At 33.6% G+C, this 16,750-nt stretch overlaps 1 protein-coding gene across 1 annotated transcript in view; it reads left to right on the forward strand.

Moving 5' to 3' along the window:
• The window catches only part of CCDC178 (coiled-coil domain containing 178), a 610,238-nt gene that overhangs the window by 123,723 nt on the left and 469,765 nt on the right, over positions 1-16,750 (forward strand). The window contains exon 11 of the mRNA XM_031946472.1: positions 3,744-3,897. Within this exon, the coding sequence (XP_031802332.1) occupies positions 3,744-3,897 (154 nt within the window). The remainder of the gene's footprint in view (positions 1-3,743; positions 3,898-16,750) is intronic.

Raw genomic sequence — 16,750 nt, forward strand, 5'->3', positions numbered from 1 at the left:
TATGTATATATATACATATATATATATATATGTAATGGAAAGAAAGAGTTACTAAGCTATATGTTCTGTGGGTTTACAAGTTAAGCAGACATAGTTTTCTAATATTTTATCTTTACAATTTGCAAAGTATTTTCTTACAAATTATTTTATTTGGTTCTCACTATTGACTCTGTGAAGCAGATGGAGCAAATAAATAACATTAGCCCTATTTTAGAGATCAAAATCTTGTAACTCAAAGAGGCAAATGATTTGCCTAGAGTCATACAGCTAGTTAGTGGCAGAGTCACTTCTAGATTAAATTAGTCCTCATTCCTTTGAGGAACTATAGTTTACTTGGAGATGAGATAACATTCTCTACTCCAGGAGTTTTTAAAGGCTTACGCTATGAGAAGGATATATCCAAAGTGCAACATTTTTGAAATGGAATTCCCTATCTTCCTTTCTCAACTTGCTGTCCAAAACATTCTTGCTTCTGTTGACAGCCCTCACCATTCTCCTCCCACCCACCTGTATTGTAACTTTGGAGTCATAATCACTTTGATTTAGTAGATGGTTAAATAAGATGCATCTTACCTTCACAACTCTTATTATATCTGCTCTTATCTCTCTACTCATACAGCTGCTCTTGTTGTTTAGGGCATCATTATCTCTTGCTTAAGATTATTAGAATAATCTCCTGGTGACCAATTTCTCCAATCTGCAATTATTCCTTGCGCAGCTGCCAAATGAATAATTCTAAAACACAGATGTGACCATAACCTGACATTCCTCCTACCTTATGACTGTCAAGTGCAACCTCCTCCTCCTACTATCTCAGGTCTGCAACCTGAAAATCATCCTGAATTCTTCTCAGTCTCTGACTCCCACTCCCCATCCAATGTGTTGCTCAGACCTGTCAATTTCATTTTTGAAATGTCTTTCTAATATTACCCCTTCTTTTCTCTCTTTTTTATAATAATAGCTTTTTATTTTTCAAAATACATGCAAAGATATTTTTCAACATTCCTCCTAAATTTCTCAGCAAGTAATACAACATAGGTTAAATATGTGCAATTCTTCTAAACATATTTTCACAATTATCATACGCACAGAAAAATCAGATCAAAAGGGAAAAAAACGAGAAAGAAAAAAGACAAGCAAACAAAGAACAACGCTAGCAAAAAGGTGAAAATAGTGTGTTGTGATCCACATTCAGTCTCCAGTCCTCTCTCTGGATGCAGATAGAACAATAATATTCCACTACATTCATATACTTATTCAGCCATTCCTCAGTTGATGGACACCCACTCAGTTTCCAGTTTCTTGCCATTACAAAAAGAACTTCTACAAACATTTGTACACCTGGGAGTCCTTTCCCCTTTTTTTATGTCACCAATGTCACTTTCCTGTTCAAAAGTAAATAAATAAATGCCCTTCACTGATCTCTATTGTCTTTAAGGTGAAATAAAAACTCAGACTGGCACTTAAAGTTTTTCACATTCTAGTCCCACTAGTTCCCTACCTCTAGATTCCATTTCCAGTGCCATTCTTTTTCACAGACTGTGTGTATACCTCCAATGTACTGCCTTATTCATGTCCACTGCTTGGAATCCCAATTGTTCTTTGAAGTTTAAATTCAGATGCCACCTCCTACATGTCTCCTCCCTTATTCAGTTTTCTTCCCCCCCAACTATCTATCATAAATGCTTTGTCTTTTCTCAACTTTTTTTATATTAGTTATTATGTACATATTTTATTTCTTCTTCCTCTTTCACCAAATATAATAAAGGGCTTCTTCAGTTTTAAAGAAATACACATTAATTGAAAGGCATTCTTACAGGCCATTCATTCTAACTCCTACCTAAATGAAAACCTTCATATCATGTCTGGCCAAAGGATTATCACCCATCTTCATTTAAAGATCTCTCAGTAAAAGGGAGACAAACACATCCGAAGATAACTCATTTTAGTTTTGGATATTTCTGATTCTTTTTTTTTAAATAAACCCTTTATTTTCAAAACATATACATAGATAGATTTCATCATTCACCCTTGCAAAATATTGTGTTCCAATTTTTTTCTCCCCCTTTTCCTCCTACCCTTTACCCCACATAGCAAGTAAGCCAATATATGTTAAACATGTGCAATTCTTCTATACATATTTCCACAATTATCATACTGCATAAGGAAAATCAGATCAAAAAGGGAAAAAATGAGAAAGAAAACAAAATTCAAGCAAACAACAACAACAAAAGTGAAAATACTATGTTGTGATCCATATTCAGTTCCCACAGTCCTCCCTCTTGGTGCAGATAACTCTCCATCACAAGAATATTGAAACTGAATCACCTCAGATAACTCTAATTCTTAGCAAGTTTTTCTTTAGGTAGTTGAAGTTCAAATACTTTTATCACCCTTTTTCTTTTTCCCACTTTCCATCCAGAAACAGTATGATAAAGTAGGAGCTAGAATATGGGATAGTATTAGAGTTGAAAAAACCAGTATCTAAATTCTGTCAAGTAGTGCTTAGTTCTAATGAGATGGAAGGGAGTTTCCACACTGGAATTTCCTTTCCCAGAAATAATTATAGAGCTGAACCACTAACTTAGTTTTTCAGAAACACAGGTAGGAACTCTCCCACTATGATCTTTTAGTCTAAATGGTATTTTTTCTTTTTGGAAAATCAAAGAATTGTTAAAGGAATGGAAACAATGGAAAACAATTAGGTTTCAGTGAGCTTTGCTATGATTTTTTTTAAAGCAGCAAAAATTCTAAAGATATATATATATATATATATATATATATATATATATATATATATGATATAAAGATTTCTATGGGAGAGCACTAGTAGATTAGAACCAAGAATCTCATATACTCTCTCCAAGTTTCTCTTTCTTCTTTTTTGGTTATTATTTTTTTTTTTGTTTGTTTGTGTTTTTTCTTTTTTATTCTCTTTCTTCTATTTTAGAATAAAACTTTTAGAGGAAAGAAGAAGAAATCATGTGGTTAAATATGGTATATGACATTCAATCAGTAGATATTCTTTTGTTGGTATGTTGTAATTATAATAGTAATATTTGACATTCGTATAACATTTTCAGGCTTACAAGGACTTTTGTTCAATAACTCATTTGGTCCTCAATGTAATGCCAGAGAAACTGAGCCAAGACAGAAATTGGTTTTTAATCTTTTAATGTGAGGAGCTTTGAACTCATGTTCAAAAATCATTTGGCCATGAGGAATTGAGGCAGGGATCTTTTATAGGGTTTTAGCTAAACAGGATGCATAACCTGAGCATACAATCTGATAAGGGAAAAGAAGGCAGATAAGGGGAGTCATGAGGACACTGGTGGGTGGACAAGCCATAATTCCAAGAAAGGACCATAACTTAATCCTGACAGGATAAGGGTCAAGATAAGAGGGTCTAGAACAAGAGACAATAAAGGGACAGGCAGTACTCAAAAGGAGGGGGATTATCCCAGCAAGATTGAGAAAAAGCACCTGGAGTTTCTGATCAATTCAATGGTATATCAAGGTTTTTCCTTTTCCAGTCCTAATGGCAAGAAAAGAATGATTTTATTGAGGCGTATTCAGGGTATAAGATCACAAGCCTATAAAGTTGTCTCCATTTTGCAAATGGAGAAACTTAAGTTTCAGAGAGATGGTGACTTGTCTATGGCAAAACTAGAATACAAAAGAAATATAATTAGTGTTCACATTTCTAGTGAGTGTGAATAATCTTTCTTTTGCCATTCTCATAGGAAAGACTTAAAGAATACACAGCAGGTTTTTAAGCACTATTGTACAGAAGTAGAAAAAGTTAAGAAGAGCCTTGATTTGCAAAAAGAAGAATTACATTTCTTGCGTAAAAATAGACAGGAAACAAGAACTAAAGTCAATGAATTAACAACTAAAGTGAGTAATACATACTTAATATCAATCAAGATTCTTTTAATGCAAAAAAAAAGAGTAAAATCATAAAAACTATGAATTAGAAATTGCAGCTAGACCCTGATTAAGGGGAAAACAACTTCCCCAAATGGCTATATTATTTGAATTCACACTCTCCATTTCCATTGGTCTGGAGACAATTATAACTAGTTCTGCTATGGACCTGCATTTTTAAAATATCAATTTTTTTCCTGTGCAATTGATATATTACAGAAAATTTTGAACATAATATGTATTTCAAGTTTGCTTCTGCTCAGTTTCTTCTGTGAGAAACAGTATGCAGAAAATGATGTTATTAAAATAACATGTTAATAAAATAATAATCTTATCTCACAAAGTACAATCCTTCTGAGGCCCAATTTCATAGGTAAACTAGGTTTTTTTCTTTTCTTTTTTTTTTTTTTTAAAGACTTGAGGCCATGTTTATTATATATCTTCTGGTGCAGGAGAAAAGCTACTGAAAGCCCTCAGTTGTGGTCTGCTCAACTTGCTTGCAAATGTACTACATTTTATTATATTTTTATGTACTTCTAAATCATTTAACATGTTTAAAATGGACTTATTATTTTTATTACATTCCTCTCTTTAATATGTTGCTGACATAGTTTTTGAGTATTATTCCTCTGACCCTGCATTTCTCATAAGCTTTGTATTTTTTCTTGTGTGATTTTGCATAGCAGTTCTCTTGGAAAACATAAATGTTGTGTCATAGCAGAACTGATTGTACCATATTTTATATATGATTATAATTTTAAATAGTGTGCATTCAACTACATGAAATGACCTATGGAGATATTCATTTATCACAACGATGGCTTAAGAACTTTTAAGGATTTTTGGTTTCCTTTTGCCAATGTGTGGGAATTCTTAGTATGTGAACTCCCTCTGATATGCTGAAGATGCCTGAATATGTGTTGTAAAGAAATAATTATAAAATGGTAAATTAGAAATCATCACATATTTTTATAATAGATATTCATAATATAAATTTATCAGTAGTTCAGAGATTCTGTAATTTCACTAGTGTGTATATTCCTTTCATTACTACTCCTCTATTTGTTAGCAGCTAGTATTTGATCATAAACTGTTGTGTCTAAAGAAAGAACTCATCTCATGGTGTGCAAACATCTCCAGATATTCTTCAGACTCTACTCTTACCTTCTGTAAGAAGCTTTTCCTGGTTCCCACTTCTCTTATCCTCATTTCTCTTCCCTCCAACCCCAGGGCTTTCCCTTTGATATTACTTCCAATTTATCCTGATAAATCTTATATATAGGGGCAGCTAGGTGATACAGTGGATAGAGCACTAGACTTAAAATCAGAAAGATTCATTTTCCTGAGTTCAAATTTGGCCTCAGATACTTTATGGCTGTATGATCTAGGTGATTCACCCTCTTTGCCTTAGTTTCCTTAATTGTAAAATAAACTGAGAAGAATATGGCAAACAATTCCAGTATCTTTGCCAAGAAAATTCTCCAAAAGTCTGAAGTCAGACACAATTGAAGGAAGTGAATAAAATATCTTATATGCATATGCATAGTTGTTCCAGCCATCAGAATGTAAGCTTTTTGAGATTAGAAACTGCTTCTTGCCTTTGTTTCACATTCTTGGAGCTTAAACACAGTGCCAGGCACACAATAAGAACTTAATAAATGATTCTTGACATGTCTCAATGAGCCTCTCAGAATTTAGTTTAGCTGGTCCTGAGACCATAAGCACTTAAGACCTAGCAAGACCTTTTGGAAGTTGCACTTCCCTATTCATAGACCCTAAGAATCTAGGATTCCTGCCATTTCATGGTCTGGAATTGGAGAAGTCCATCATGTAAAAGATTCTGATTAACAATCCTTTTATATTGGAGGATAGCATTTTTATTTAACTCCAGACATCAGTTGAATTCCCCAGATGTATACTTCTGCACTGTCATTTGGATGCTTTTTGGAGTCTTGTAATCAGAAAATGTAAGTTTGGAAGGGACCTTAGTGACTAGTTGGGCCAATTCATCCTTGACAAAGAACTCCTAGTTGTTCTTCCATCATCTAAAAGTATCCAATTCTTCAGTCTCTCATGGACTATTCTGTCCATGGCAAAGATACTGGAATGATTTGCCATTTCCTTCTCTAGTAGACTTAAGTCAAACAGAAATTATAGGACTTGTCCAGAGTCACGCAGTTAGTATTTGCAGCTGAATTTGAACTCAGGTTTTCCTGACTCCAGATCCAGGGCTGTATGTATTGAACCCCAAAATGCCTACTACAATTTAATTAACAACTTGTCAGCTAGCCTCTTCTAGAAGACTTCTAATACATACCAAGATAACTGATTCCATTTTTGGATAGTTTTAATTTTGAAGAAACTTTCTTGACATCAGATCTGATGCACTTATACAAATGATGATTACATTTAGGTATGAGCAGCTTCTACCTAGTGCAGCATTTGAAACTGCTTGAGACCTCAATCACTGTCAGAAAAATAATTCAAGATCTAAGATCTCCATTATACTATGAGCTCATTGGGGGCAGTTATTCTCTTTTGTCTTTCTTTGTATTTCCAGCACTTAGCACAGTGCCTGGTACATAGTAGGTATTTAATAAATGCTTATTATTGCAAATTATTATTATTATGTAAATCTCTTGTTCCACCATCTTGTGATTTTCTTTCCTTGCTGTTCCTCCTTTCAAGCCTAGGAGCCATGTATATGAGCTTCTCTCTTCTACTTAGAAATTTGTCTTTCCTTTGTAGAATACTGGATCTAGAACTTTTGTTTTCTTTCTGGACATTGGATTATAAAATTCTCAAGTTTGGGATTACTTATGTGGTCATGTCACTCATATGTTGCTCAGGAAATTCCCCCTTTTCTGGTTAAGAAGCTGTGTTATGAAATCTTATTATTTATTAAATTGCCTTTGTTTGGTTAGGAGACCAGATTCTGGGATTCTTGAACTTGCTTCCTAAAGAGGCAAGACTCAAGAACCCTCACTAGTTGGTGAAAGGTTACCTCAGTACTTTGCTGCTAAAGAGTTGAACTATTACCTCTTCAGTTTTGGGAGCAGGAACTTGAAATTATCTAGGAACACTCATCTGCTCACCTGCATCTATCCCAAAGCTACCATATATGACTTAGATATGAGCACATACAACTTGCCATATGCCTTTGCTCCAAGACAGCCACTAGTGGTGACTGATGCTGCTGGGATATGTGGGACAACCCACTACTCTTGTATTTATCCTGCTCTTCCAGTATCTCAAAGATAAGCTCAAATGAATGAAAAAAGATCCAGAAAATCTAAAGGCTCCTTTTTATAGGTCAGCAAGAAGGGAGTGTGTTCTTTTGAAACATTTTGTCCCTCAAGAAGAGTCAACAAGTTCATTTTGGAAGCTTTTCCTATCAATGAAATTTATCTTTTATTAAATACCAAGGGATCTTCTTGGGAGATACAAACCAAAGGGCCCATAAATACTTATATTTTGATGAACTCAGAATTCATTAGGAAACTCTTTCTCCTGGACAATGACTAGGTCCTGCATTGTGTGTGTGTATGGTGGTGGTGGGGACAGTTTGAACTTTAAAAAAAGACTCTGAAGGATATGGTCACTGAATAAACTGCAATTTAAAGAGAAACAACTGCTGGAGGGGATGTGATAGATATAGGATTATCTATATAAATATATGTGTTTACAGATATATGTTAAACTTATTTCTAAAAATCCTTCTTCCAGTTCATTTCTGTAAAATTGTTAGTCTTGCATTCCTTATTATATTGATTATGCATATTATATTGATATGCAACATTAAGATATTTCTAGTTATCAATCAATTAGCAGTCATTTATTAAACTTTTAAAATGTGCCAGGATAACCATAGAGAAAACAAAGAAAAAATAAAAACAATTTCTGTCCTTGAGGAGTTTACATCCTAGTGGTTAAGAACAGTGGTATCAAACACAAAGTAAAAAGGATGGGCTACGGGTGGGAGAGGGGGGAGGAAGCAAAATGATTTAGAAAAGCACAAATTGGTATTTTCTATGTTGTATTGCATTTTTATTGATTTTGTGAAACATTTTCCTATTACGTGGTATTCTGCACTCTCGAATTTGGAAATTTGATGTGTCTGGTATTGACAACATGTTTATCAGTAGATGCATACAAGATAACACAATGCAAACAGAAGCTAACTTTTGGAGGAGAAAGAATTAGCAATTGATGGGGAAAAGGAGGAATAAGGAATAAGGAAAAGTCTCCAAAGAAAATGGTATTAGAGCTGAAGAATTGTAGCTTCAAATGTGTTCTTCTGTTCAAATGTGGTGTTCTTCTTTTTCTAAAATATGATGGTTCTCTGGGAGCAGGTTTCTTGGGAAGGTTTTCTGGAGGCAGCCTTAGTTTCAGTTGAGATCAATAATCACCTCAAACTCAGCCAGGGATTTAAGTACAGTCGTTTATTGTCTCTTCCAAAATAGCCCTGTTAGTTTTCTTAGAGGCCTATCTCTCTGCTTGCTTCCAAGAGCTCTTGCAGCTTGTCCTTTGTCACCTCCAGCTCCCTCTGAATCTTGATTCTATTCTTCTGAATCCTTCGTTCTGCCCGACTGCAGTCTCTAGCTTGTCATTCTCCCGAACTGACTGACTGAAGCTCTAAGAACTTCTTATATATGATCTCGTAAAGGTGTGAACCCAAAGGTTGACTCCTCTGAGAGAATGGGATTGTGGGAGGTGTAAACTAATGAATCTCATACTGAATGCTGACTTGTGAATCCCCCAAAAATGTGAACTCCAATGAGTACTTAAATACATTAGAGAGCTAGAGAATTTTCTAAGTACCATGCTAAATTAGGTAACTGACTTATCACTTTGTAAGGATTCTAACAGTAGCTGTATTCATAAAATTAATAAAATTTATTCTTAAGATTAGTATAGAATTAGAGTAGAAGCAGGCAGCTAGGTATACCAGGCCTAGAGTCAGAAAAACCCAATTCATAACTGTCCTCATACTCAAGATGTATGATCCTAGGTGAGTTACTTAATCTTGTTTGCTTCAGTTCTCTCATCTGTAAAATCAGCTGGAGAAGGAAATGATAAACTACTCCCAATATATTTGCCAAGAAAGTTCCAAACGGGGTCTCAAAGAGCTGGACGCAACTGAAATGATTAAATAACACTAACAAAAGATAGAAGCAGCAATAAGTAGTATATAAAACTCTGGTCTTGGAATCAGAGAGATCTGGGTTCAAATATTGCCTTAATTGTCATGTGACCTTGAGCAAGTTAGTCTCTCTCTCTCTCTCTCTCTCTCTCTCTATCTGTCTTAATTTGTTAAATAGAGATAATTATGATATCTACTTCATCTGTTTGTTGTCAGAATCGAAGAAAGTATATATAAAATATTTCACAAACCTTGAACCATTAGATGTTAGCTATCATGATTAATTAATAATAAATTTAGTAATAATAATGACAATGTAATAAGTAATATGAATATGTATAATAAAAATAATCATAATACATATTTATTATAATACATAAATGTTATAATAACTAAACATAAGCTGCTTGGTGATTATAACCCTTTCTTTTCTTTTTCTTTAAAGAGTAGAAGGATGTTGACTTTATTTTTTTCTTAATAGTATTTTATTTTTCTAAATACCTGTAAAGATAGCTTTCAACATTCATTTTTGTAAGACTTTGTGTTCCAAATTTTTATCCCTTCCTCTGTTACCTTGACCCTCCTCAAGAAAGCAAGAAATCATCAGATTGGGTTAAATATGTGCAATCCTTTTAAACATATTTGCATATTTGTCATGTTGTGCAAGAAAAATCAAAAGGGAAAAACCATGAGGGAAAAAAATAAACAAACAAACAAACAAACAAAAAAAAATGAAAATCGATTCACACTCAGTCCCCATAGTTCTTTCTCTGGATATGGATAACACTTTCCATTACAAGTCTTTTGTAATTGCCTTGAGTCACCTCATTGATAAAAAGAAAAAGAGCCAAGTGCATCACAGTTGATCATCACATAATCTTGTTGTTACTGTGTACAATGTTCTTCTGGTTCTGCTTGCTTCACTCAGCATCAGTTCATGTAGATCTTTACAGACTTTTCTGAAATCAGCCTGTTCATCATTTCTTATAGAACAATAATATTCCATTATATTCATATACCAGAACTTGTTCAGCCATTCCTCAAATGATGGTCACCCACTCAGTTTCCAGTTCGTTGCTACTACAACAAGAATTGCTGTAAACATTTTTGCGCATCTGGGTCCTTTTCCTTATTTTATGATCTCTTTAAGACACAGTAGTGACATTGCTGGATCAAAGGGTATTTATTCCCTTTAGTTATATAGCCCCTTAGGCATAGTTCCAAATTGTTCTACAGAATAGTTGATTGGAATTATCACTCTTTTAGTGAAGATGAGTATGTTGTTGTTGTTCAGCTGTTTCAGTTTGCCATTTCCTTCTTCAGCTCATTTTACAGATGAGGAAACTTGAGGCAAACAGGATTAAGTGACTTGCCCAGGGTCGCACAACTATTAAGTGTCTGAAACCAAATTTGAACTCGTCTCTTTGAATTTACATCCAGTGCTATTCACTGCACCTAAAAGAGATGAGTGTGATAAAATGGAAACTCATTACAATTTGCTATAGTCTTTCCTTATTAATAAAACCTTTAACAATAGATTTTCAAGAGAGTTCATGTTAAGAACTCAATTAAAAGCATTGATGTGCAACATTTTCATGCACAAAGCAATAGAATTATTTTTAGGTCTGCCATTGAAACTTTGTAGTTGAACTAAAAATATAAGATTTGTGCTGCCTAATTGCACATATGCAACCAAAAAGATTTTTCAAAAATTCAGAGAGGTTGCACAGTCTCTTGCTTATTAACATACATCTCTTTTCTAATTTGTGCTGTCATTTGCTTTATGTAAACAACTTCTTTCCTTCTCAACAAAGAATAGCTTTTATAACACAAAAGACACTTAATAATTTGTAAGGACTTATTTTTAATAATGCTAATATCAAGTTATTGTTGGAATTTAAAAATAGACTCTCCATCTTTGCTCTTGCAAATGATCCTTTTCTTTACTATATTAATTGGAGTTTGGCATGCCATTGCTTCAGGAAAAAAATATATTACCAAAAAAAAAATCACCATCTGCTAGGTTTCCTATTAACAAAGTAAATATACCCACAGTAAATACATCCACTTTTCCTTTTATCTTTTCATTGGATGGTATTAAAAGAAATGTTCTTTCAAGGATTTCAGCAAATATAGCAATAAACTTGATTTTTATATTTTCTTGGACACTGAGATCTACCTTGAGCTGAGGAGTGTTTATTTTTCAGTTTATACTTATTAGTTACCTAAATCCTTGGAACAGAGAAAGGTTAAGTGAATTTAGAAATCATAAGTTCCTGTTGTTTGTGAGGCAGTGTTTCATGACTTTGGATGACATTTTTGTTAAAATATTCAGCAGCCAGTTAATGTTCAACATTAGCCTCTGGGGCCATGTAAGGTCCAATGCAAATCAAAGTATCAGAAAAATATCTTATTAAGGTGTGAATTAACTTTCCATTCACAATTTGGTGTTATTGGATTGACTTTGTGAATTGTCATCTTCATGTTACAAAACAGATTAAAAAAAATATTTCAGTTTAATTTTCACCAAGGTTAGATACTCCCTAAGGCAAAAGTTATATATTAGCCTATTGAATGTTGATGTAAGATTTTTATCATTGTGTTGGTTAATTATTAATTCTTGTTTTACAAATGTATTTCTTGAAGTATTTTAATTATAGTAATAGTTTAGAATATCATTGTAGTAATAAGTATATTTTCAGCCATTTAAATCAATTAAGTTATTTGATTTCTATTCTGTGCTCAGCATTGTTGTAAATACTATGGAGAAAGTGAATTATGAAATATTTTCTTTTTTTTTTTTTTTGCTACATTCTTTTTTTTTTTTTTTTTTTTTTTTTTTTTTATTAAATAGCCTTTTATTTACAGGCTATATGCATGGGTAACTTTACAGCATTAACAATTGCCAAACCTCTTGTTCCAATTTTTCACCTCTTACCCCCCCACCCCCTCCCCTAGATGGCAGGATGACCAGTAGATGTTAAATATATTAAAATATAAATTAGATACACAATAAGTATACATGACCAAAACGTTATTTTGCTGTACAAAAAGAATCAGACTCTGAAATATTGTACAATTAGCTTGTGAAGGAAATCAAAAATGCAGGTGTGCATAAATATAGGGATTGGGAATTCAATGTAATGGTTTTTAGTCATCTCCCAGAGTTCTTTTTCTGGGTATAGCTAGTTCAGTTCATTACTGCTCCATTAGAAATGATTTGGTTGATCTCGTTGCTGAGGATGGCCTGGTCCATCAGAACTGGTCATCATATAGTATTGTTGTTGAAGTATATAATGATCTCCTGGTCCTGCTCATTTCACTCAGCATCAGTTCGTGTAAGTCTCTCCAGGCCTTTCTGAAATCATCCTGTTGGTCATTTCTTACAGAACAGTAATATTCCATAATTTTCATATACCACAATTTATTCAGCCATTCTCCAACTGATGGACATCCATTCAGTTTCCAGTTTCTAGCCACTACAAAAAGGGCTGCCACAAACATTCGTGCACATACAGGTCCCTTTCCCTTCTTTATAATCTCTTTGGGATATAATCCCAGTAGTAACACTGCTGGATCAAAGGGTATGCACAGTTTGATAACTTTTTGAGCATAGTTCCAAACTACTCTCCAAAATGGTTGGATTCGTTCACAACTCCACCAACAATGAATCAATGTCCCAGTTTTCCCACATCCCCTCCAACAATCATCATTATTTTTTCCTGTCATCTTAGCCAATCTGACAGGTGTGTAGTGGTATCTTAGAGTTGTCTTAATTTGCATTTCTCTGATTAATAATGACTTGGAGCATCTTTTCATATGACTAGAAATAGTTTCAATTTCTTCATCTGAGAATTGTCTGTTCATATCCTTTGACCATTTTTCAATTGGAGAATGGCTTGATTTTTTATAAATTAGAGTTAATTCTCTATATATTTTGGAAATGAGGCCTTTATCAGAACCTTTGACTGTAAAAATATTTTCCCAGTTTATTGCTTCCCTTCTAATCTTGTCTGCATTAGTTTTGTTTGTACAAAAACTTTTCAGTTTGGTATAATCGAAATTTTCTATTTTGTGATCAGTAATGATCTCTAGTTCTGCTTTGGTCATAAAGACCTTCCCCTTCCACAGGTCTGAGAGGTAAACTATCCTATGTTCCTCTAATTTATTAATAATTTCATTCTTTATGCCTAGGTCATGAACCCATTTTGACCTTATCTTGGTGTACGGCGTTAAGTATGGATCAATGCCTAGTTTCTGCCATATTAGTTTCCAATTTTCCCAGCAATTTTTATCAAACAGTAAGTTCTTATCCCAAAAGCTGGGATCTTTGGGTTTGTCAAAGACTAGGTTGCTATATTTGTTGACTGTTTTATCCCTTGAACCTAATCTATTCCACTGATCAACTAATCTATTCCTTAGCCAATACCAAATAGTTTTGGTAACTGCTGCTCTATAATATAATTTTAGATCTGGTACAGCTAAGCCACCATCATTTGATTTTTTTTTCATTAATTCCCTTGAAATTCTTGACCTTTTGTTTTTCCATATGAACTTTGTTGTTATTTTTTCTAGGTCATTAAAATAGTTTTTTGGGAGTCTGATTGGTATAGCGCTAAATAAATAGATTAGTTTAGGTAATATTGTCATCTTTATTATATTTGCTCGCCCTATCCAAGAGCATTTAATATTTTTCCAATTGGTTAGATCAGACTTAATTTGTGTGAAAAGTGGTCTGTAATTTTGCTCATAAAGTTTCTGATTTTCCCTTGGCAGATAGATTCCTAAATATTTTATATTATCAGTAGTTACTTTAAATGGAATTTCTCTTTGTAACTCTGACTGTTGGATTTTGTTAGTGATATATAAGAATGCTGATGACTTATGTGGGTTTATTTTATAACCAGCAACTTTGCTAAAGTTGTGGATTATTTCTAATAACTTTTTAGCAGAATCTCTGGGGTTCTCTAAGTATACCATCATGTCATCGGCAAAGAGTGATAATTTGGCTTCCTCATTGCCTATTCTTATTCCTTTAATCTCTTTCTCAGCTCTTATTGCTATAGCTAGCGTTTCTAATACAATATTAAATAGTAACGGTGATAGTGGGCAACCTTGTTTCACTCCAGATCTTATTGGGAATGGTTGCAGTTTGTCTCCATTACATATGATGCTTACTGATGGTTTTAAATAGATGCTGCTGATTATTTTAAGGAAAAGTCCATTTATTCCTATACTCTCAAGTGTTTTTAATAGGAATGGATGTTGGATTTTATCAAATGCTTTTTCTGCATCTATTGAGATGATCATATGGTTTTTGTTAATTTGGTTATTAACATGGCCAATTATATTGATAGTTTTCCTAATATTGAACCAGCCCTGCATTCCTGGTATAAATCCTACTTGATCATAGTGTATTATCTTGGAGATGATTTTCTGTAGTCTTTTTGCTAATATCTTATTTAAGATTTTAGCATCAATATTCATTAGGGAGATTGGTCTATAATTTTCTTTCTCTGTTTTCAGCCTACCTGGTTTAGGTATCAGTACCATGTCTGTGTCATAGAAGGAATTTGGTAGGACTCCTTCATTCCCTATTTTATCAAATAATTTATATAGCATTGGGGCCAATTGTTCTTTAAATGTTTGGTAAAATTCACATGTAAATCCATCTGGTCCTGGGGATTTTTTCTTAGGGAGTTGTTTAATTGCCTGTTCTATTTCTTTTTCTGAAATGGGACTATTCAAGCAATTTACTTCCTCCTCTGTTAGTCTGGGAAGTCTGTATTTTTGGAGGTAGTCATCCATTTCACTTAGGTTATCAAATTTATTGGCATAAAGTTGAGCAAAATAACTCCTTATTATTTCTCTAATTTCCTCTTCATTGGTGGAAAGTTCTCCCTTTTCATTTTTAAGACTACTAATTTCATTTTCCTCCCTCCTTTTTCTAATCAGATTTACCAAAGGCTTATCTATTTTATTGGCTTTTTCATAGAACCAACTCTTAGTTTTATTAATTAGTTCAATAGTTTTTTTACTTTCAATATTTTTAATTTCTCCTTTTAATTTTAGAATTTCCAATTTAGTATTTGATTGGGGGTTTTTAATTTGGTCTTTTTTTAGTTTTTTTAGTTGCAAGCCCAATTCATTAATCTTTTCTTTCTCTGTTTTATTCAAGTAAGCCTCTAAGGATATAAAATTCCCTCTTATTACCGCTTTGGCTGCATCCCACAAATTTTGGTATGATGTCTCATCATTGTCATTATCTTGAGTGAAATTATTAATTGTATCTATAATTTGCTGCTTCACCCAATCATTCTTTAAGATGAGATTGTTTAGTTTCCAATTACTTTTTGGTCTATTTCCCCCTAACTTTTTGTTGAATGTAGTTTTTATTGCATCATGATCTGAAAAGAAAGCATTTACTATTTCTGCTTTCTTGCATTTAATTTTGAGGTCTTTATGTCCTAATATATGGTCAATTTTTGAATAGGTTCCATGAACTGCTGAGAAGAAAGTATATTCCCTTCTATCTCCATTCAATTTTCTCCAAAGATCCAACATACCTAATTTTTCTAATATTCTATTTACTTCTTTAATTTCTTTCTTATTTGTTTTGTGGTTTGATTTGTCTAATTCTGAGAGTGCAAGGTTGAGATCTCCTACTATTACAGTTTTGTTGTCTATTTCTTCTTGCAACTCTCTTAACTTCTCCTTTAGGAAGTTGAGTGCCATACCACTTGGTGCATATATGTTTAATATTGATATTGCTTCGTTGTTTATGCTACCCTTTAGCAGGATGTAGTTTCCTTCCTTATCTCTTTTAATTAGATCAATTTTTACTTTTGCTTGATCTGAGATAAGGATGGCTACCCCTGCTTTTTTGACTTCACCTGAAGCATAATAGATTTTGCTCCAGCCTTTTACCTTTACTCTATATGTATCCCCCTGCTTTAAATGTGTTTCTTGTAAACAACATATTGTAGGGTTCTGACTTTTGATCCAGTCTGCTATCTGCCTCCTCTTTATGGGGGAGTTCATCCCATTCACATTTACGGTTAGAATTACTAAATCTGTATTTCCTGCCATCCTAATAACCCCAGATTGTGCTTTACTTATTCTTGCCTCCCCCAACCCTCTTTCCCCCTTTTAAACTTATGTACCCCTCTTGTATCACGATACTTATCCTCTTTATAATCCCTCCCTCCCCCCCTTTGAGTCTTTCCCCCTTCCTTCCCTTATTACTCTTTTTCTTTTCCCTTTTCCTCTCCCCCGTTTTTAATGAGGCGAGAGAGAATTTTCTCTAAAACAAATGTCAATTATTTTTTCTTTGAGCCAACTCTGATGAGAGTAAGATTCACACAATGTTCCTCCCCCTCTCTAAATTCCCTCAGATATGATAAGTTTCCTTAGCCTCTTTGTGGGATGTGGTTTCCCTCTTTTTATCCCTCCTTCCCACCTTATTCTGCCATCATCCCTTTTCCATATCTACTTCCCTTTTTTATGTTATATCAGTACAATCAAATTATACATGTATTCTTTTTGTATATCCACAACAGAAATACAATTCTCAAGAGTTATTTTTACCTTTTCTGCATCTCTTGAGTTCTATTCTTGGAGATCAAATTTTTTGTTTAGTTCTGGTTTTTTCCTTAGAAACAAATGGAATTGATTTGTTTC

Source organism: Sarcophilus harrisii, chromosome 1, assembly GCF_902635505.1.
Source record: "Sarcophilus harrisii chromosome 1, mSarHar1.11, whole genome shotgun sequence".
Taxonomy (NCBI): Eukaryota; Metazoa; Chordata; class Mammalia; order Dasyuromorphia; family Dasyuridae; genus Sarcophilus; species Sarcophilus harrisii.